We start from the raw sequence: 23,271 nt of genomic DNA, 5'->3' as shown, positions 1-23,271 counted from the left end.
TATCTCTCACACTTAAAGATATAAATATAGGGATGTTACATATTTTGTTTTATATTACAATATAATTTAGAACAAAAAGGGATTTTATATTAATTTGTATCAAGTATTGAAATGAATTTCCAGAAAATTTCATATTATTATTTTAATATTATATAAATTTTATCATTAATAATATATCAAATTTACCCAAAAATTTTAAAATTATTTATGACGACACACGTAAAGTTGTGGAATTTTTATTTAAGAAGGAAGTCACTCTAATTTACTTTAAATTGTTAAAAAGTTATTCAAATTATTTAAAAAAAAATAGTTTTCAAAAAATCCATAACTAACTCACTCTTTAATATCAGATACAATCTATCTCCAAACCGTTACTTAATTTAGGCTTAATTGCAACTTTACTCCCTCTATTTTGTCTTTTTCTTGATTTTCATACCTCTATTTTAGAAGCCATAATTTTAGTCTCCTTTTTAAGTTTGATGTTCAATTTTCTTCCCTCTATTTTGTTTTTTATGCAAATTTAGTCCGTATTTTGGTCGCTTTTTCAACAGAAAGCTCAGAAGTTGACCAAAATCGGGGTTTTAAAAAACAGGGGGAACCAAAATTGAAAAAAAAGGACAAAATAGGCGGATCAGAGTTGCAATTAAGCCTTAAATTTATTTTAAAAAATATTATTTAGAATTCCTGCATATCTTCAAAATTCAATCAAAACCAAAACCTTTCTTATTTTGGCTTTAGAAATCTTATTTTAGCTATTTCACAAAAACAAACAAAATGGAATCCCTTGAAATATAAAATTCCAAAAAGTTATATCTGATTTTTAAAAAATTTAACAAAATCAAATCTTACTTATTTTGCCTCTTAAAATCTTATTTAAGTTATTTCATAAAAAGTATTTTGAAACCATCCATATATAATTTTATAAAAAATACTCTACAAAATTGAGAAAAATGAATTAAAGCCAATCTTTTCGTAAAGCCCGCAAAGTATTTTAGCCCATTTCATTAAGGATATAGGAATCATGAATTAAGTTGTTTTTTCAGATTAATAAAATATCTTTCAAAATCTTATTTAAGATATTTCTTTTTCTTTTAAAAGAATCGCTTTAAATATAAGTTCTAAATTAAAATCTCTACAAATCTTAAAAAATAAAATAATATCAAAATTTCCCTATTTATTCTCTCAAAAGTTTAAACCATATATGTGTTGTTCGACTGGACCAAATTAGGGTCCCTCCGAATCTTTATTGGAATTTCTTTGACAAATTTAAAGTTGGAATCTAGAAATTTAGGATAATGATCAGCATATTTAATATGTAGTTATGAAGTCAATTTTGACCCTAAAATTTGTAAAATTTGAGACAATATTTAGAATATACACATAAATTTGGGAATTGTTATTAAAAAAAAGTAATTTAATTCCAAATCTATGTGAAATATTGGGACACATACTAGACGACTAATATAATAACTTTAACTACAAAAGTTTAAAATTTTTATAAAAATCCAATCGTTGAGTTAAATCAAAAATAATAATTTTGTTTTTTTATTTAAAACAAAATACTTCAATATGATCAATCAAATATTTCAAAATGACACTAAAAACATAAATGTATTCCCCACTGATTATAGAGAAACCCAAATCCTTTCTCATTCAAAACTTCTTTATAGAATACAATTATCTTGAAACCCAAAATTACTCTTTCATGAATTCTAAATTAAATAATTACTTTTGATGAATATGTATATAAAATTATCCACCTTTATTAATTACAATAAAATTAAAATTTAACCTTTATATAGGAAGAAAAGTATTAAACAATGTGAAGAGAGTAAACATAACAATTTCATATCATTAATAGATAGAAAGTTTAACTACATTGATATTTGACGAGATTAGTTGCGATTCTTCTCATATTCATTTAAAGTGGCTAGCATTTCATCCGTAAGAGTAACACTGGTGCCGGGATAATATGATTTTGTTTCTTCCCAAGTGAGATCAGAAAACTGATTGAGGCCAGCTGTGTGACTATACTTTTTCATTTTATTGTGTTCAGTCATCTTGGAATAACAACCCGCAAACAATTTGAACCTATACTTCTTTTCATCCTCTGAAGAGTCTGTTTTGCCATATTTCTTGCACCAATTTTCAAAGATTTCACCGATATCCGAAGCAGATTCCTTATATTACCAATTAAAAATACATATAAGTTAACTCATGATGTAACACATATAATATTTCAACAAAGAAAGTGAATCACAAAATTAGTACTTCAGTTGCATAATATATGAAGAAAAATTAATATATCATATAATTTGATAGAAGAGACAAATGTTTTATTAAAATATATTTTATGTCTCAAGGGATTTATCGCAAAAAAAATTAATTTTACTCTTATGAAATATTAACCAATATATTATGATTGAAGTTTGTTGGGTGTATTGAATAACATACCTTGTTTACTTCCTGTAACAACTACGCAAAACATATGTCTAGAATAATGTATTACATAGTTAGAAGATGGTACTGAAACATACAATACGCCTAAACGGCCAAGAGTTATGTATTCGTTACAACACTAGTTAACCAAAATACATAAACATAAAATAGCCAAAAGAACAAAAGATTACAACGAAAGCTTAACGAAACATCCATCACGCCCATCACTACACCGCTTTGCTCTTTCCCTTATCCTGAGATGAAGCACCTGCAAAAAAAAAATAATAATAGGAATGGGGTGAGATACTAATCTCAGTGGGTTTCCCTATCTTAGGGTCCACTCGGCTCTACAAGGTTCCGAAACGAAGTTCCTAGCAAGTCCTTACCCATACAGTTCTGAAGTACTTTATTTTAACCTAGAGAATGAATCTTATTTCCAACATTGTGTTAAGTAACTCATGTGGACTATAGAGAACCATGAGATCGATATTGAATCGCCATTACGATTCAACTCCCCCAATATCCCAGGGCCCGAGTCATACAACGACATTCACCCGTAATGGGAGGTGACAAAGGAAAGGTGGTGGTCCACATCTCCGGGAGTTCATCCCCGAAGAATAGCTCCTGAACTACGGAGCACGACCCATTCCCGAGGCTCAAGCTCGAGAAATAACCTGCATATATATGGCACAGGGGTATCCTTGGAATCATCTCACAAGAAATAGCCAACATATATATGTAACATGCCTCATTTTCAGATCATCAATGACCAATGAACAGTTACTATCCTTCTGTCTGTTCTCTAACCCCTTGTCCTATACGTACTACACCAATATATTTTAGGATCTTGGAAGGAGCCGCTTAAAGGGAAAAAGGAAAAAAACGGACAACTTCCAACCATTACTCTTACTTATACTTCCTAAGGTTCATCTTTCCAAGTCTTTATCTTTATTAATCAAGATACAAGAATATAAACGTGGATTATATAATAATTAAGAGTGTTCTATGGTTGTGGAAACTTAGTCATCTTATAGCCCTTTCCTATAGCTTTCCAAAGCCTCCGACGGCGCCTACTTCTGAGTTACGGAAATCTAGTTATGGTCAAAACAATAAAAGGAAAATTTGCTGTCAGGTGCAATCGATTTACACTGTTGTGCAATCGATTGCTTACTGAATAGAATGTCCAGAATGACAATTTTTCACCGTGCAATCGATTGCTTGACCCATGCAATCGATTGCTTACTGAACCAGAAGCAAAAATATCATTTTTCCTGCATTAAATCAGTTCCAAACACATTCTATTCTCATCCCAAGCTAACCCAACATGGCAAGAGCTCAATTATCATGAATTCACAAGTAAGATATCATAGTATCCAACATACACACTCATGTTATCAAGGATCAAACAATTTTCATAACTCATATAACATGTAAAAGCAACATTCATGATCATCAAGCTCACACCAAGAAAAGCAACATTCTCAAAACCCCAAATCCCCATTATCATAAACCCTAACAATTTACCCAAGGCACTATATAGAAACCCACCTTAAGAGGGATAAGATGAAGGTTGGAGGCTGGTTTGGTGATGAGGATGATGATGTTGCATGCATGAAACTTGGAACTTTCTTCCTCTCTTCTTCTTCTCTTGTCTGCCCCTCTCTTCCTCTTGTTCTTGATTTCAGAATTACTCTAAGAGTGGAAAAAGAACAAAATGGGAAGGAAACCAGTTAGATACTTAAAAATTGGTTTATGTAGTTCACAAGTGAAAGGACTAATATGCCCTCCACTTAAACTCTCATAAACTAATCATGTTTAGCTTCACCAATTTATTCTAACACCTTCCTCTAATTAATAATCATCACAATCATTCCCAATTACCAATATTAGTATAATTAGTGTGATTAGAAATCTAGGGATGTTATATTCTTCCCCCCTTAAAATAAATTCGTCCTCGAATTTAAAACTTACCAGAACAAGTGAGGGTACGAAGCCCGTATCTCAGATTCTAATTCCCAAGTAGCCTCGTCTGGATTCAAATTCTCCCAATTAACCTTTACCATTGGTATTTCCTTGGTCTGTAACTTCTTACTTGAATACTCCAAGATACGATTTCGGTGGGGCTGGAAGGAAAGATTTGCTTCTACTTCAACTGTATCAGGAAGAATAGGATGAAAAGAGTCGGGAACAAACTTTCTAAGCTGAGATACGTGGAATACATCACGGAGACCAGAAAGAGATGGCGGTAAGGCTAACCGGTAAGCCACTTCTCCAATCCGTTCTATGATTTGGTAAGGTCCTACGAATCTCGGACTTAGCTTCCTTGACTTAAACGGGGTCTTCAGGTTAAGCCGAGGGGTAACTTTTAAAAACACATGATCCCCCTCGTCGAACTCTAAAGGCCTCCTTCGTAAATATGCATAACTCTTTTGACGGTCCTGTGCCTTCTTCAACTTATCATAGATCATCCTCACTTTTTCGGTAGTCTCTTGGATAATCTCCGGTCCAATAATACTTTTCTCACCAACTTCTGACCAACATAGAGGTGTTCTACATCTCCTTCCGTATAAGGCTTCATAAGGGGCCATCCCTATACTCGCATGATGGATGTTGTTATAAGCGAATTCAATCAAGGGTAAGTGATCCTTCCAATTCCTTCCGCCTTCCAACACACAAGCTCTTAACATATCCTCCAAGGTCTGAATTGTCCTTTCGGTCTGACCATCCGCTTGCGGGTTTGATGTGCTCATCCGTACTTGTGTACCCTGGGAATGTTGGAATGCCTTCCAGAATCTAGAAGCAAATTTTGGGTCTCTATCTGATATCACATTCGACGGAACACCATGCAAACGTACGATTTCCTCAATGAATAACCGTGCAAGACGAATTGTCTTGTACGTGGTTTTGACTGCCAAGAAATGGGCTGTTTTGGTTAATCGGTCTACAATCACCCAGATTGAGTCATAACCGTCAAATGTATGTGGTAATCCCACCACAAAGTCCATGGAGATACTATCCCATTTCCAAACAGGGATCTCAAGTGGTTGCAACAATCCCCCTGGCCGTTGGTGCTCTATTTTCACCTGTTGACACACAATACACCGGGCCACAAACTCGTTAATGTCCTTTTTCATACCAGGCCACCAATAATCTCTCTTTAAGTCTTGATACATCTTGGATGAGCCTGGATGAACAGTGAATTTGCTTTTGTGAGCCTCCTCGAGTATGTTCCTTCTTAACTCTTCATCTTTTGGGACACAAACTCGTTGGTTAAATAGAAGTATCCCGTCTGCAGTTTGAGAGTAACCAGGTCGTCCAAAATTGGATTGTAACTCCTCATCCACAAGTTGACGACTTCGAACTCTATCTCTTAACTCACTAGTGATGTTCAAATTACCAAAAACCACTCCTTCGGGAAGTTCAACAACTTGTAAGTTGAGATCTCGAAACTTTTCCAATAACTCTAATTCCAACACCATAAAATTTGCCACATGCAATTCCTTCCTACTCAATGCGTCTGCTACCTTATCTGGCTTTTCGGGATGGTACTTAAGCTCGAAATCAAAATCCTTCAAATACTCCATCCATCTCCTTTGCCTCATATTCAACTCCTTTTGATCGAAAAGATACCTCAAGCTCTTGTGACCACTAAACATTTGAAAGTGGACTCCATATAGGTAATGGCGCCACACTTTAAGTGCAAATACGATAGCCGCTAATTCCAAATCATGAGTAGGGTAGTTTTCTTCATGCGGCCTTAACTGTCGAGATATGAAAGCTACCACTTGCCCATTCTGCATTAGAACTGCTCCAAGTCCTTTCTTTGACGCATCACAAAATACTTCATAAGGAATACTAAGGTCTGGGATAACTAAGACAGGGGCTGTAGTCAATCGTTCCTTCAGTTCTATAAAGCTCTCCTCGCACCTTTCGTCCCATACAAACTAAGCTTCCTTCCGAGTGAGTCGGGATAAAGGCAAGGCTATTTGAGAAAATCCTTTGGTAAATCTCCGATAATATCCTGCTAAACCCAAGAAGCTTCTGACTTCTGAAACATTCTTAGGTCTTTCCCAGCTGACCACTGCTTCTACTTTTGATGGATCCATGGACAATCCACCTTGTGATATGACATGACCAAGAAACTTAACTTCCGTCATCCAAAATTCGCACTTGCTGAGCTTAGCAAAAAGTTGCTCCTCTTGTAGAACTGATAGAACAATCCTCAAATGCTCGGCATGTTCTTGTGGTGTCCGAGAGTAGATAAGAATATCATCAATAAAGATCACCACAAACTGATCAAGATAAGGTTGAAAGAATCGGTTCATGTAATCCATAAATACAGCCGGTGCATTCGTCACTCCGAATGGCATCACAAGGAAATCATAATGGCCATACCAGGTCTTAAATGCGGTTTTTGGAACATCGGAGTTCTTCACCCTAATTTGGTGGTAACCCGACCGTAGGTCAATTTTTGAGAATACACATGCTCCTCTCAATTGATCCAGCAGGTCATCAATTAGAGGCAACGGGTACTTGTTCTTGATGGTTACCTTGTTTAACTGGCGGTAATCAATACATAAGCGCATCCCACCGTCTTTCTTCTTGACTAGCAAAACTGGAGCTCCCCAAGGAGAAACGCTGGGTTTGATGAAGTGTTTGGACAATAACTCTTCCAATTGACTCTTCAACTCCTTAAGTTCAGATGGTGACATTCTATAAGGAGCAACGGAAACTGCGGCTGTTCCCGATACCAAGTCGATAGAGAATTCCACTTCTCTCTCAGGAGGTAAGGAATTGATATCCTCTGGAAAAACTTCCGGAAATTCACAAACTACTGGAATTTGTGAAACAGACGACTTCTCATTCGAATCCTCAGCTAGAAAAAGAATAAAACTGTTCTCTTGATCATTTAAACAGTTGATCATATGAATAGTACCTTCCAAGAGGGTGGTCATTGGATCTTCCGGAGCAGTTTCAACAGCGGGAACTAGAATGGCCCTTTCCTTACAATTAATGAGTACTGAATTGGCGGAAAGCCAATCCATTCCCAACACCACATCCACCCTCTTAAGTGGTAGACAAATCAAATCCACTAAGAAGACTCGACCGTCAACAGTTACGACACAATCCTCACACTTCTGAGTAGCTTCTACACTACCATCGACTGCTGTGCCAATTACCATTGCAGAAACTAAAGGAACAGTCTCTAACCCGAGACGTTGAACACACTGAGGTGAAATAAAAGAATGCGATGCTCCACAATCAATCAAAATAAGACATTTCTGATTATTCACTAAACACGTACCAGCAATTAACTCATGGTCCTCCTTTGCCTTCCTTGCATTAAGTGTATACACCCTTCCTGTAGTCCCTCCTTGGCGATTCTTGTTTGGGCAGCTCCTAGTAAAATGTCCTTCCTTGTCACGTATATAGCACTTCCCCCCTTCGCTTGTCTTATAACTCCCGAAGTGGTTCCGCTTGCAACTTCTACAAAGAGGCGGGTGTGATGGCCTAACATTCTGATTTTGCTTGCCTTTAGATGGTGACCCCCTTGGTTTTAAGTGCTGACTTGTCCTCCTATACTCGTCCTGACTTGGCTTGTCTTGTTCTTTCTCTAGCTGAATCTTTTTCAGGCTTTGCTCAGCAATATAACATTGTTCAAGTATCTCCGAATAAGTGTTATAACGTTGCTTCCGCACACAATAATCTATATCCCCTCTGAGTCCAATCTTGAATTGGTTAATCTTCCAACGTTCATCTGGGGCATAGAGAGCTTGATTTGAATAGGCTGCCATATCTTCAAACTTTGCTGCAAATTCAGCCACAGTCATAGATCCTTGGCATAGCATTTGGAACTCTAACTCCTTTTGAGCTCTCATGCTATCTGGAAAGTACTTCTCTAGCACGGCGGCCTTAAAGTGGCCCCAAGTCTTGTCAATTCCTAAGGTAGTCATTCTAGCGGAAGCACTTGTCCACCACCGGGCAGCTGGTCCCCGCAGCATCTGAGTAGCACAAACCACTTTGTCTTCTTCTGAACACGGAGTTACCTCAAAGATCCTTTCGACACTGGTGAGCCAATCATGAGCTTTGAGAGGGTCAAGGTCACCATGAAACTCGGGAGGATTCATGCGATAAAACTCTCGAAACCCCCTACTCCCATCATTCTGTCGAGGAGGTGGGTGGGCACCCTGCATTTGTTGCATCATCTGAGCCATAAACTCTTGTTGTTGTTGTTGCATCTGCAGTTGATGTTGTTGTTGCATTTGCATCAACTGTGCCCATTGATTACCACCGACTCCTCCTTCAGGATTCTCATTCTGATTCTGGGCAGCATTAGTCCTCGGCCTTCCCCTCCCCCTTGGTTACTCAGCCATGAAGTCTCCTGTCACATACATAGACATCGAGTTGATCAGGCTCAATACTAGATAATATGACAGAATCCATATAACATCAACACACACAAGCGTGGAAAAGCTAAACTATTGGTGTTTCATGATTGGGTCGAGAATCGACCAGCTCTGATACCAATTGTAACAACTACGCAAAACATATGTCTAGAATAATGTATTACATAGTTAGAAGATGGTACTGAAACATACAATACGCCTAAATGGCCAAGAGTTATGTATTCGTTACAACACTAGTTAACCAAAATACATAAACATAAAATAGCCAAAAGAACAAAAGACTACAACGAAAGCTTCACGAAACATCCATCACGCCCATCACTACACCGCTTTGCTCTTTCCCTTATCCTGAGATGAAGCACCTGCAAAAATAATAATAATAGGAATGGGGTGAGATACTAATCTCAGTGGGTTTCCCTATCTTAGGGTCCACTCGGCTCTACAAGGTTCCGAAACGAAGTTCCTAGCAAGTCCTTACCCATACAGTTCCGAAGTACTTTATTTTAACCTAGAGAATGAATCTTATTTCCAACATTGTGTTAAGTAACTCATGTGGACTATAGAGAACCATGAGATCAACATTGAATCGCCACTACGATTCAACTCCCCCAATATCCCAGGGCCCGAGTCGTACAACGACATTCACCCGTAATGGGAGGTGACAAAGGAACGGTGGTGGTCCACATCTCCGGGAGTTCATCCTCGAAGAATAGCTCCTGAACTACGGAGCACGACCCATTCCCGAGGCTCAAGCTCGAGAAATAACCTGCATATATATGGCACAGGGGTATCCTTGGAATCATCTCACAAGAAATAGCCAACATATATATGTAACATGCCTCATTTTCAGATCATCAATGACCAATGAACAGTTACTATCCTTCTGTCTGTTCTCTAACCCCTTGTCCTATACGTACTACACCAATATATTTTAGGATCTTGGAAGGAGCCGCTTAAAGGGAAAAAGGAAAAAAACGGACAACTTCCAACCATTACTCTTACTTATACTTCCTAAGGTTCATCTTTCCAAGTCTTTATCTTTATTAATCAAGATACAAGAATATAAACGTGGATTATATAATAATTAAGAGTGTTCTATGGTTGTGGAAACTTAGTCATCTTATAGCCCTTTCCTATAGCTTTCCAAAGCCTCCGACGGCGCCTACTTCTGAGTTACGGAAATCTAGTTATGGTCAAAACAATAAAAGGAAAATTTGCTGTCAGGTGCAATCGATTTACACTGTTGTGCAATCGATTGCTTACTGAATAGAATGTCCAGAATGGCAATTTTTCACCGTGCAATCGATTGCTTGACCCATGCAATCGATTGCTTACTGAACCAGAAGCAAAAATACCATTTTTCCTGCATTAAATCAGTTCCAAACACATTCTATTCTCATCCCAAGCTAACCCAACATGGCAAGAGCTCAATTATCATGAATTCACAAGTAAGATATCATAGTATCCAACATACACACTCATGTTATCAAGGATCAAACAATTTTCATAACTCATATAACATGTAAAAGCAACATTCATGATCATCAAAGCTCACACCAAGAAAAGCAACATTCTCAAAACCCCAAATCCCCATTATCATAAACCCTAACAATTTACCCAAGGCACTATATAGAAACCCACCTTAAGAGGGATAAGATGAAGGTTGGAGGCTGGTTTGGTGATGAGGATGATGATGTTGCATGCATGAAACTTGGAACTTTCTTCCTCTCTTCTTCTTCTCTTGTCTGCCCCTCTCTTCCTCTTGTTCTTGATATCAGAATTACTCTAAGAGTGGAAAAAGAACAAAATGGGAAGGAAACCAGTTAGATATTTAAAAATTGGTTTATGTAGTTCACAAGTGAAAGGACTAATATGCCCTCCACTTAAACTCTCATAAACTAATCATGTTTAGCTTCACAAATTTATTCTAACACCTTCCTCTAATTAATAATCATCATAATCATTCCCAATTACCAATATTAGTATAATTAGTGTGATTAGAAATCTAGGGATGTTATACTTCCATTAAAAAAGAGAGAAAACCTTGAACTGTACAAACTTTGAAATTGAGTAATTCAACAAGTTGTCGGAATGTTTATTATGAGAAAATATAAGGTTACAAATAGGGTATTTATCATACACATTGAATCAAAGTCTCACAAAATATGTATCAATCAAATATCCATGTATTAATTGTCATCCGTTATACCATTAATGAATTAATTGTGTTGGAAAATAAATGATGATATTATGATAATTGATTTTGTTTTATATTACAATATAATTTAGAACAAAAAGGGATTTTATATTAGTTTATATCAAGTATTGAAATGAATTTCCAGAAAATTTCATATTATTATTTTAATATTATATAAATTATATCATTAATAATATATCAAATTTACCCAAAAATGTTAAAATTATTTATGACGACACACGTAAAGTTGTGGAATTTTTATTTAAGAAGGAAGTCACTCTGATTTACTTTAAATTGTTAAAAAGTTATTCAAATTATTTAAAAAATAAATAGTTTTCAAAAAATCCATAACTAACTCACTCTTTAATATCAGATACAATCTATCTCCAATTCTCCTTTCGATTGATAAACATATTATTAAAGATTAAGAACGTTGTTTATACCTATACAAATAATTAAAACCTCGTTTTCTCTATTTTACCTCACAAATTGTTATTTAATTTAGGCTTAATTGCAACTTTACTCCCTCTATTTTGTCTTTTTCTTGATTTTGATACCTCTATTTTAAAAGCCATAATTTTAGTCTCCTTTTTAAGTTCGATGTTCAATTTTCTTCCCTCTATTTTGTTTTTTATGCAAATTTAGTCCGTATTTTGGTCGCTTTTTCAACAGAAAGCTCAGAAGGTGACCAAAATCGGGGTTTTAAAAACAGGGGGAACCAAAATTGAAAAAAAAAGGACAAAATAGGCGGATCAGAGTTGCAATTAAGCCTTTAATTTATTTTAAAAAATATTATTTAGAATTCTTTCAAAATCTTGTTTTAGCTATTTCACAAAAACAAACAAAATGGAATCCCTTGAAATATAAAATTCCAAAAAGATATCTCTGATTTTTTAAAAATTTAACAAAATCAAATCTTACTTATTTTGCCTCTTAAAATCTTATTTAAGTTATTTCATATAAAGTATTTTGAAACCATCCATATATAATTTTCTAAAAAATACTCTACAAAATTGGGGAAAATGAATTAAAACCAATCTTTTCGTAAAGCCCGCAAAGGATTTTAGCCCATTTCGTTAAGGATATAGGAATCATGAATTAAGTTGTTTTTTCGGATTAATAAAATATCTTTCAAAATCTTATTTAAGATATTTCCTTTTCTTTTAAAAGAATCGCTTTAAATTTAAGTTCTAAATTAAAATCTCTACAAATCTTAAAAAATAAAATAATATCAAAATTTCCCTATTTATTCTTGATCGGTAAAATAGCAAGTGTACTATTTTCACCGGTGTAGTTATAATGGGTGTTACCCCAAGTATCGATCACGAGGATTGCGTAGGCAATACAAGATATTATATGAAGTCAATTAAACAAAAGAGCATAAGGGTGTTGTTTTATATGACCAACAAAATAGATTAAAATACTAAATAAGCTGAAATTAAAGTTGAGCTTTTGATAATCTGAAAATAATGCTAAGGTAAGGTGTGTGATTTAATCTATAACTCCTCTGGATGAAGATCTTTTTAATAAGTTTATAGAATTCAATTATTTATTCTTAAGGATGTTTTCCTAAGTCCTTAGTGAAAACCTTTTGGTTTACAATCCTATAACCTAAGTCCTTAGGGAAAGAGGAGAAAACCAAATCGTTGATTTATCAAGAATTTCTAAATAACCTTGTGTATCCCTAGTCCTAGGTGATAATTCTAAGGTTCAATTGTATACAAACCTTAACAATCGTAGTCCTACAAATTGTTAACCACATAACAATCCTTATTGATCAGATAAAGAAAGCACTATAATCATTATACAATCGAATTGAATAATACGAACATTTGATTAACAAAATACCAAATCCAGAGTTGTTACAGATCGAATCAGGGACACCCCCTAGCATTGGAGGGTTTAGCCTCTCATAATATTCAAGAAACACAAGTGGAAAAGTTTAGACATTACAAATAATTGGGAGAACTCGGATCTTTAATGGTGTCCACCGTTGAATCTCTTCGTCTTCCAAAACCTCGTTCAAGTCCTCTTTTCTTCTCTGCAATTCTATCTTATGATCTCCAAAAGTGTCTTCTCTCTTGCCCTAAAGTTATTTTTATATTCTCTCTTCCATTCAGGTTGAAATCAAATACCAAAAATACCCTTAATGACCCCCTTTGAGTGAGGAAACATAGAAACAAATATTCAGCACGCGCTCATCAACACGGGCCGTGTTGCTGCACACGGGCGCCCGTGTTGATCGTCTGTTCCTTGGCTCAAAAGACACACTTCCAGGCACTTTTCTACACGGGCCGTGTCTGCGAACACGGGTGCCCGTGTAGATCCTCTGACTTGGGTCCAAAATTGCATTTGCAGCCACATTTCAACACGGGCCGTGTTGCTCCACATGGGTGCCAGTGTTGGCCTCTGAACTCAGCTTTTCCGGCTTCTTTTCATCCACTCGTGCGTGCCACAAGTTCCTATTTTTCCCATGCATCAACCTTGCAAACAACACTACCAACCGGCGCATAAAAAGACATTTTTTGTAACACTCATAAAGCATTCATACGCATAATGTCACACAATTGAAAATACGAAAACTTACTTTAAAACACATGCAAATGCCACTTAGTGTTACCAAAACCATGAATTCTTGTCGAAAAAAGGAGAAAAAATTTACTAGAAATGGTGACCGATCACAACCCCACACTTATCTCATTGCTTGTCCTCAAGTGATGTATCGAGACTAAACAAAGGTCACCGACGAGATTCTTTTTTCTCCACAACACAATCAGGTTATTCGCAAACACCTTCACTTAGCAATCGAGTCTATGGCATCCTTCGTCAATCTTTCTACCACATTATCACTTCCGAGCACTTTTTCACCTGCAAGCTTTTTCACATTCTCACAAAATCTCTCCGGGTTAAAGTGTTTACACTCACAGTACCAAGGCATGCATATTACTTTTAACTTTGAATACATTCTCGAATCACTACACACACAGATTACACACACATTCATGAGGTCTTTCGGCTGTAACGTGGCTTGGGTTCGGTGGGGTAAACAAGGAATGGGATAACAAAAGGTTTTGGTGCTCGGCATTCATGTTGGTTTCACATTTATACTTTTAATGGTTTGAATCATAAGAATGGGGTTAAGACCTTCGACTCTTGTTTTTAGCTTTTTAGAGTCATTCATATAGTCTTTCGGGCAAGTGTTAAGGACTTTTCCTTTGTTTTGTTTCTCAAAATTTTTCTTTGGATTGTCACAAGTTAAACATTCATCTCTTTTTTTTTTCTTTTTATATATTTTTTTACTTGCCCTTTTCTCAATGGTTCACTACCCCACACTTAGATTCTTTTATGTCTTTCAAGAGGAAAACATCAATACCGAGCGATAACATGAATAGTGAATATGTGGATGGTAATATGAATAACAATAATGAACAAAACAAACATTTCGGCTCCAAGGGGTTGACTATGGATATAATGCATACAGGATGGCTAGAAAGGCTCGGGGCTACAGAAAAAAAAAACTTGCCTTAGTGTGCGTTTTCGTAGTGTGTTTGTGTTACGAGAACATACGCAAAATCAAAGTGAATAGTGCCATACCTGACTGAACTCTCATGCGGTATTATGAATTTGGCTCTGTGATCTCACCGGGTAGGTTAAGCTTACATGCTCCGAGGTGTTCTCGGTGTCATGCGGTTTCCTTTCAACTAAAACATACCATACCACTCTCTTGGTTCAGTGTTGATGCCTTGCGTCCTACCTTCTTCTCTTGATTGTGTCGACTTCCGTGGTGCCTACGGAGATCAAGTATGGGGTGTGTTGTTCAACCACTAGCTATTAGTTTGCTCCCCTTCAACTTCTATCACTAATCTGGTAACACCATGACAGCACTGCACCATACAAACTTGAACGAAACACAATTTAAAAAAAACTAAAGTAACACAAACAAACCAAACAAACTAAACTATGAATTCAAAAACACAAAGCAAAGCAATAAAAACAAACCAAACAAACTAAAATATGAATTCAAAAACACAAAGCAAAGCAATAAAATAAAATAGAACCTCCCCCACACCTGAACGAAACATTGGCCTCAATGTTTTAATTCAAGTGTGACGGAGACTACCTGGCCTACTGAAACGGCGGTGGAGGAGGAGGATCCTGTGGAAAGTGCAACATAAGACGTCGCATCATATGTTGGACATCGTCCACCACAGTTCCTTGTCGAAACAGCTCAACACTTTGTCTGGTCTGCTCGGTACAGAGAGCACCAATCTCTGTTTGTACCCACCCCCATTGGTCGGGAGTCATGGATGACGACACAACATATTGTTGGTTGAACTACTGAGGAGGCGGGACAGGGTGATCTTGAGCTGGAGTATCATGCTCCATGTCGTCACTTAAAAAATTATGATCATGTGGAGGGCTCTCCCCTAGAGGTGAACCTCTAGCTACATATAACCAGTTAGCACGATTTTCAATAGAAATACAATTGGGTGCGGGTAGTGCCATAATATGTTGCTCATGACTAATCAGGGAGTAGTATCCCGGCTGTACCACAATCATCCTTTGATTGACAAGAGTTGTCATGTCAATCTTTTTACCCGGTATCGAGGGTTCCTCTATCGGAAGCTGACTATAGGTCAAGTGATCAGCCAGTTGAGTGATCATCCCACCCACCGATATCTCCCTAGTGGAAGCATGTCCAACTTGTTTCAGGTGGTTAGCAGCAAAAGCCGCTATATTCACTCGTCCTACATCAATCATATTATGTAACAGAAAGAGCTCTCTCTTCGCACATACCCCCGTGCTATCTCCCCGCCCAAATAAAGTATAGGCCAGGCCTTTCTGGGCATATCGGAAACAAGGATTATGAATCCCCGAGGCTTTGGCCCTACTAGGGTTGTACCCAGCGGTACCTGTGATGGCCTCCCAAAATTCAGCAGCAGGAAAAGTCTCGGGTGGGGCTCTCGGTCCAGAGGATGGTAGTTTAAGGGCCGCCCCAACCTCTTCCACAGACAATGTATGCTTGTGACTAAACATAAAAAATTTGAGATCACCATAATACTCCAATTCGGAGCCATTCCACCAGTGTCTCAATTTAAATTCAACGGTACTAAAAAATTCAAGAGTTAGGCCTTCAAAAGTGGGTGCCTCAAATAACATAAATGGCAACATCCCAATGTTGTGAAACATACGGTATACCTCATCTTTAAGGCCTAACTTATTAAGTGTTTCAGCACAGATATAGCGGGTAAGGAGTAATCTACGCTGAATTAAAACATCATACCAATCTTTGTGCTCAGGTTTAGTGAAGATAATGCCATGGGCATTCTCATCCTGAGTCATACTTCGACCGGAGGTGCGACTAGGAGCGCGACGGGGCTTCTGCCTTGGTTGAGAGGATTCCGCGAAATCATCTCGCCTAGTGGGGCGCTGGATTGATTTTTTAGGAGGCATGATAAGGTCTTGGTAAATGCTTAAATCATGTTAAAATATCATATTAAAACATAGCATTTATCTTACTTAAATGAAGAGTTTATAACATCGAAACCTCAATTATTGAATAAAAATACTATTGTGCAAGTTTACTTGGTTTGGTGTGCATTTATGCAGGATTTGGCCTTAAAGCAAAAACCAGAAAACAGAGCATTCCCTGCAGCGAACTATATTTCGCCGTAGCGAACTCCAGGCACTCAAAGGCAAAAATCCAGAAACAGGGCATTCGCTGCAGCGAAAGGTAGCGAAAGGTAGCGAAGGCCCGATTCGCTGCAACGAAGCATATTTCACTGTAGCGAATGAAGTCAGAATCAAACTTCCCAGTTTCACTAGCAACAAGCAGTAGCGAGGTACAGTCGCTGCAGCGAACTATATTTCGCTGTAGCGAACTTTGGCGGTTTTTAGAAGATTTGAATTTCTTAAAGCTGAAGAAAACATTCGCTGTAGCGAAATATCCTTCGCGTAGCGAACTCTGGCGATTCAAACAAAGACTTAGCAATGAAGCAAGGTATTCGCTGCAGCGAACTTCTGTTTGCGTAGCAAACTCAGGCGGCCAAAACAGCTATAAAAGGAGCAGAAGTCAATTCATGGAAAGACATTCACTTTTATTTTGCAATACCTTTGTAATAGTAACAGAAAAAGAGGTTTTTAGGGAGAGAGAGCTGGATATACATCGAGAGTCGGGAAATCGTCATTAATGTCGTTCCAACTCAATTCTTCCATTGTTCATCAAGCTACCATGAGTAGCTAAACCCCTCTCTTATTGGGATTGGTCGTAGTTCACCGAAACAGTATGTATTTTCTTTGATCATGGCATTATATATAATTTATGTTTGAATCATTATCGTTGTTATCTTCGTTTTACCGTTTATTTCATGGATTGAATTGATATTGACAAATACAATTCTAATCTTGATCCAAGATAACATCTATTAAACTCTAAATGCTAGACATAGATTTAGGTTTAATATTCACTTTAAGTATTGAATCTTAATGCTATCGTATCGTTTAATAGGCTGAGAAATCGTCGATTAAACTATAAGGTAGAAATTTCGACAAACGTTTAGACATGAACTTTGTTGTGAGCAATACGTGATAATATTGAAACAAGCATAGATTGTGTATAACTGATCCAAGATTGGCATATTGAATCGGTGGATGAAAACAAATTCCCAACAAGTCTATTCCTCTGAAACTTATATTTCGTTATTTACGCACTTTTACTTTCCGTAACTTTCAACCAAACAAACTTGAAACTTTATGCTTAGAACTATAGAAATTGTTGTACGGTTTTGATATCGCTCCAATCCCTGTGGATACGATAATATAAAATACTTACATTTGACTTGTACTTTCTACAACATCAGGTCTCTGCAAAAAGATGAAAACAAGACACAAACACCACCACAATAGAAAAATTTTAAAATTAAAATTGCACAAAATTAAAATCTAAACCGGTGAAAGTGTAGAGGTTGGAGAGTAGAGCAACTTTAATGAAAGCACAATGGTGTTTAAGTGAGTGGGTGATGGTGAAAAAGTGAGTTTTTTGAAGGTGGAGGCTAGGTTTTCATGGAAGAAGAGAGTGAGAAGTGGGAGAGTGAGTTGAATGAGGGAGAAGAAGTGTTATAATGCAGATGGGGTCCACACAAGTGACCAAATAAAATTTAAAAATTCTGTCCCGCACTTGTCACACGGTCCGTGTGACCATACACGGTCACCCGTGTTAAAATTCTGCTCGTGTGCTTGTGAATGATACTGAAGACAACACGGGCCGTGTTTCCCCACACGGGCACCCATGTTGATGGCTTTGTAGCTTAAATTTATTTTATGTTCACCAGCTCTTGCTTTTCACACAACACGGGCCGTGTGTGATGACACGGGCACCCGTGTTGATGCTACTGTATGCACCAATAGCGAATTATCGTAGTGCTTTTTGACTCAAGTCGCTCCTATCGATCCAACCTCTGACCACCTAAAATGAAATAAGATAGAACAAAATAAAAGAAAATGCGTTAGAAGAACACGAGCGTGGGTTGCCTCCCACAAAGCGCTTCGTTTAACGTCGCATGGCTCGACGGTCTACACCTCATCCGGTGAGACGCAAATGATCGATCACTCCTGCTCCTACTCCAGTGTAGTAGGGCTTCAACCTTTGTCCATTCACTTTGAATACATCCCCATTGTTTGGATTTTTAATTTCTACCGCGCCATGAGGAAATACTGTCTGTACCACAAACGGACCAGACCACCGGGATTTCAACTTCCCAGGAAAAAGTTTAAGCCTGGAGTTAAATAGAAGCACTAACTGGCCTTCCCAAAAGTCCTTCTTGATGATTCTTTGATCATGCCACTTCCTTGTTTGTTCTTTATACATCTTTGCATTTTCATAAGCTTGATCTCGAAATTCCTCTAACTCATGTAGTTGAAGAATACGAGACTCACCGGCTTTTACAATATCGTAGTTATGGAATTTAGAAGCCCAAAACGCCTTGTGCTCAAGCTCGAGTGGCAAATGGCAAGCTTTACCATAAACCAACTGATAGGGTGACATGCCTATGGGCGTTTTGAATGCAGTCCTGTATGCCCATAATGCATCTTCAAGCTTCATAGCCCAATCTTTTCTTGAAGCACTCACAATCTTTTCGAGGATCTGCTTTATTTGCCTGTTCGATACCTCTACCTGACCACTAGTCTGAGGATGGTAAGCTGTTGCAATCTTATGCTTCACATTATACTTCTTCAGTAGATTCTCCATCAACTTATTCAAGAAATGAGTACCTTCATCGCTTATGAGTGTTCTGGGTACACCGAATCTGGAGAAAATGTTGTTTTTGAGGAAATTCACTACCACCTTAGCATCATTCGTAGGAAGAGCTACTGCTTCAACCCACTTAGAGACGTAGTCCACCGCTACAAGGATGTAGTTCTTCCCAAAGGATGATGGAAAAGGTCCCATGAAATCAATACCCCACACATCAAACAATTCCACTTCAAGTATACCCTTCTGAGGCATCTGATTTCTTTTTGAAATATTCCCCGTTCTCTGACACCTGTCGCATTCTTTCACAATGCTTTGAGCGTCTTTGAACAATGTGGGCCAATATAAACCAGATTGTAAAACCTTTGCAGCCGTTCTGTCACCACTGAAATGTCCTCCATATTCGGAGTCATGGCATGCTTTTAGCACATCCCTTTGTTCCTCCTCGGGTACACATCTTCTAATCAAGCCCTCTATTCCCTTCTTGTATAAGAATGGATCATCCCACAAGTAGAACTTGCAATCATGTAAAAACTTTTTCTTTCGGTTATAGTCAAAATCATCAGGGATAATACCACCTACCAGATAGTTCGCATAGTCGGCGAACCAAGGCACACCAATAACAGCGAGGATATGTTCATCTGCGAACTCGTCCTTTATTGGGCGCGTATCTTCTGTTTCTTCAATAGGTGACATTCGAGACAAGTGATCGGCCACAGTGTTTTCAGACCCTTTCTTGTCACAAATTTCCACATCAAACTCCTGAAGGAGTAAGATCCATCTTAGCAATCTTGGTTTAGAGTCCTGTTTAGCAAAAAGATACTTCAAGGCAGCATGGTCAGTATAAATAATGACTCGGGAACCCAACAGATATTGCCTGAATTTATCAAAGGCATAAACAACCGCTAACAACTCCTTTTCGGTAGTTGCATAATTCATCTGTGCAGGGTTCAACACATGACTAGCGTAGTAAATGACATGTAATAATTTTTCTCTACGCTGTCCTAGAACCGCCCTTATTGCAATATCACTTGCATCACACATGATCTCAAAATGTAGAGACCAATCAGGGGCTACAACAATTGGTGCCGACACTAATTTTTGCTTTATTGTGTCAAATGCTACGGCACACTCGTTATCAAAATTAAAGGCTTTGTCCTTAACTAAAAGCGTAGTTAAAGGTTTTGCTATTTTAGAGAAGTCTCTTATGAATCTACGGTAAAAACCTGCATGCCCTAAGAAACTTCGGATACCTTTTTCATTCATGGGAGGAGGCAATTTTGCTATGACTTCTATCTTGGCCTGGTAAACTTCTATTCCCTTATTAGAAATTTTGTGGCCCAAAACTATACCTTCACGCACCATGAAGTGACACTTCTCCCAGTTGAGGATTAGGTTGGTCTGTTGGCACCTTTCTAACACTAGAGCAAGGTTAGTTAAACAATTATCAAAAGACTTACCAAAAACCGAGAAGTCATCCATGAATACTTCCATATGCTTCTCAAGCATATCGGCAAAAATAGATTGCATGCATCTTTGAAATGTGGATGGGGCGTTACATAACCCGAATGGCATTCTTCTGTAAGCAAAAACACCAAAAGGGCGTGTAAACGCGGTCTTCTCTTGTTCTTCAGGTGCGACAGCTATCTGATTGTACCCCGAGTAGCCATCGAGGAAACAACAGTACTCATGACCCGCTAACCTTTCTAACATATGGTCGATAAAAGGCAACGGGAAGTGATCTTTTCTTGTCGACAGATTTAGTCTGCGGTAATCAATACAGACTCTCCACCCTGTAACTGCCCTCGTGGGAATCAACTCATTCTTTTCATTCTTAATCACTGTAGTGCCACCTTTCTTTAGCACCACATGAACTGGATTACCCATGAACTGTCAGATATTGGATAGATCATCCCTGCGTCCAAAGGTTTTACCACCTCCTTTCTAACCACTTCCTTCATCGCTGGATTGAGTTGTCGTTGAGGTTGGACAACTGGTTTGTGATCATCTTCCATTAGGATTTTGTGCATGCAAATTGTTGGACTTATTCCTTTCAAGTCTTCTATGGACCATCCGAGAGCACTCTTATGCTTTTTAAGAACTTTGACAAGCTTATCTTCTTGAAGGAATTCAAGGTGAGAACTTATGATGGTCGGGCACTTACTCTCAGTGTCTAAAAAAACATATTTGAGGTTTTCCGGTAATTGTTTTAGTTCAGCCCCCTTCTTTGGTTCATCTTTACTTCCTTCCACTAACGGTTGCCTTAGCTCCTCCTATCGGTTGTGGCGAGAATTTTTGACAAATGATGTTGTTTCCATCATGGCTAAAACTTCACTATATTTTTCATCAACTATCTCCTCTTCTCTAAAGATTGATAAACTCAAAACTCTCTCCAACGGTAACTTTTGTGTTGTCAAAGAATTTCCTTCATCACAAATTTGATCAATTACCTCAATGTGTTGACTTGTGGCAATGTCATCTTTGTACTTCATGGTGTTTCGCACATCAATCTTTAGTTCCTCATCATAAACTTTCAAGGTCATAGTACCTTCCTCTATGTCGATCAAGCATCTCCCGGTCTCTAAAAATGGTCTCCCCAATATGATTGGTATCTCTTCATCTTCGGGCATCTCTAGAATAACAAAATCTACAGGGAACACGAACTTGTCGATTTTCACCAACACATCTTCTACCACTCCGTAAGGTCTTTTCACCGATTGGTCAGCAAACTGAAGTGTCATTCGTGTATCTTGTACTTTACCTATTCCCAATCTTTTGTAGATGGATAATGGCATAAGACTTACACTTGCTCCTAAATCAATTAGAGCTTTCTTGAAAGACCTATCACCGATGGTGCATGGAATAGTTACTGAACCTCGATCTTTCTTTTTAACCAGAATCTTCATGCCCTGCAAAATAGCACTACAAGTTTCAGTTAGAATAATCGGATCACTCTCGATGATCCGCTTCTTTGAAATAATATCCTTCATGAATTTTGCATAGGTTGGCATTTGCTCAAGTGCCTCTAAGAAGGGAATGTTCAGCTCAAGTTTCTTGAACATTTCCAGGAACTTCTCGAAATTCTTCTCATGTTGTTCTTTCTTCTTATTTCTTGTGGGGAAAGGAAGCTTAACCGCCGGTTTAGGTGTAACTGTTTTTTCTTTTACCACTCTTTCATCTCCCGTGGCCTCTTGACTTACAACCTCATTTTCTTTAATCTCTACATCCACCTCAATCAACATATCTTCTTCATCAGAATTCTTCTCAGGTTTGTCATTGGATTTACTGCTTCTGGTAGTCATAGCGTTCACATGATTATTGTCTCTGGGATTCGTAACCGTAGCACTAGGTAGAGCACCCTGTTGTTGAGAGTTAGTCATTTGTTGTGCAATCTGACTCATTTGGATTTCCAGATTTTTGATAGAGGCCCCTGTATTCCTCAGGTTGCTCCTAGTTTCTTCCTGGAATTGAGAATTTTAAGCGGCCATTTTTTCAATTGCTATCTCCCAGTCTGCCTTCTTCGGTGCCTATTGTTGACTTTGAGATTGGAACTGTTGTGGCTGGTGTTGAAATTGTTGCTGGTATGGAGGTTGTTGTTGTGGAGGTCTATATTGTTGTGTTTACGCTGGAGCTTGAAACTGGTTTGGTCCTTGCTTTTGGAAGTTTCCTTGCTGGTCCTTCCATGCGAAATTTGGATGATTTTTCCAACCTGGATTGTATGTATTGGCGTATGGATTGTTTTGCCTCAACATATGAATCTGTTCAACCTATTCTTGCGTTGCCACACAATGCATAGCAAAATGCGGCCCACCACATATTTCACACAACACTGAAGTGACTGGCTCAACCTGTGCTACTTTCTGTTCACCAATATTCATCTTCTTTAACCTTCTTTCCACTTCAGTCGCAATCTGTTCCTCCATTTTAACCACTTGGTCTGCCAGCTTCAAATCAATTTTTCCTTGCGGTTGGCTCAT

General features: G+C 37.9%; 1 protein-coding gene across 1 annotated transcript; it reads right to left on the bottom strand.

Moving 5' to 3' along the window:
* Positions 1 to 21,567: 21,567 nt before the first annotated feature.
* LOC131596895 (uncharacterized) lies at positions 21,568 to 23,271 on the bottom strand. The gene is made up of 2 exons (XM_058869630.1): positions 23,143 to 23,271; positions 21,568 to 22,755 (listed from the first exon to the last, which is right to left on the bottom strand). Exons 1-2 carry the CDS (start codon positions 23,269 to 23,271, stop codon positions 21,568 to 21,570), a joined length of 1,317 nt encoding a protein of 438 aa, XP_058725613.1.

The sequence above is a fragment of the Vicia villosa genome, linkage group LG4 (assembly GCF_029867415.1).
Source record: "Vicia villosa cultivar HV-30 ecotype Madison, WI linkage group LG4, Vvil1.0, whole genome shotgun sequence".
In the NCBI taxonomy this organism is placed as follows: Eukaryota; Viridiplantae; Streptophyta; class Magnoliopsida; order Fabales; family Fabaceae; genus Vicia; species Vicia villosa.
The sequence above is the reverse complement of the archived record's forward strand: the minus strand, read 5'-3'. Positions and strand labels throughout refer to the sequence as shown.

Coding starts and splice junctions, on each gene's coding strand:
- LOC131596895 (XM_058869630.1), bottom strand. CDS start 23,271: ATGAGCCAACCGCAAGGAAAAATTGATTTGAAGCTGGCAGACCAAGTG. Junction 22,756..23,142: donor GTGAACAGAAAGTAGCACAG/GTTGAGCCAGTC, acceptor TCTCAATTCCAG/GAAGAAACTAGGAGCAACCT.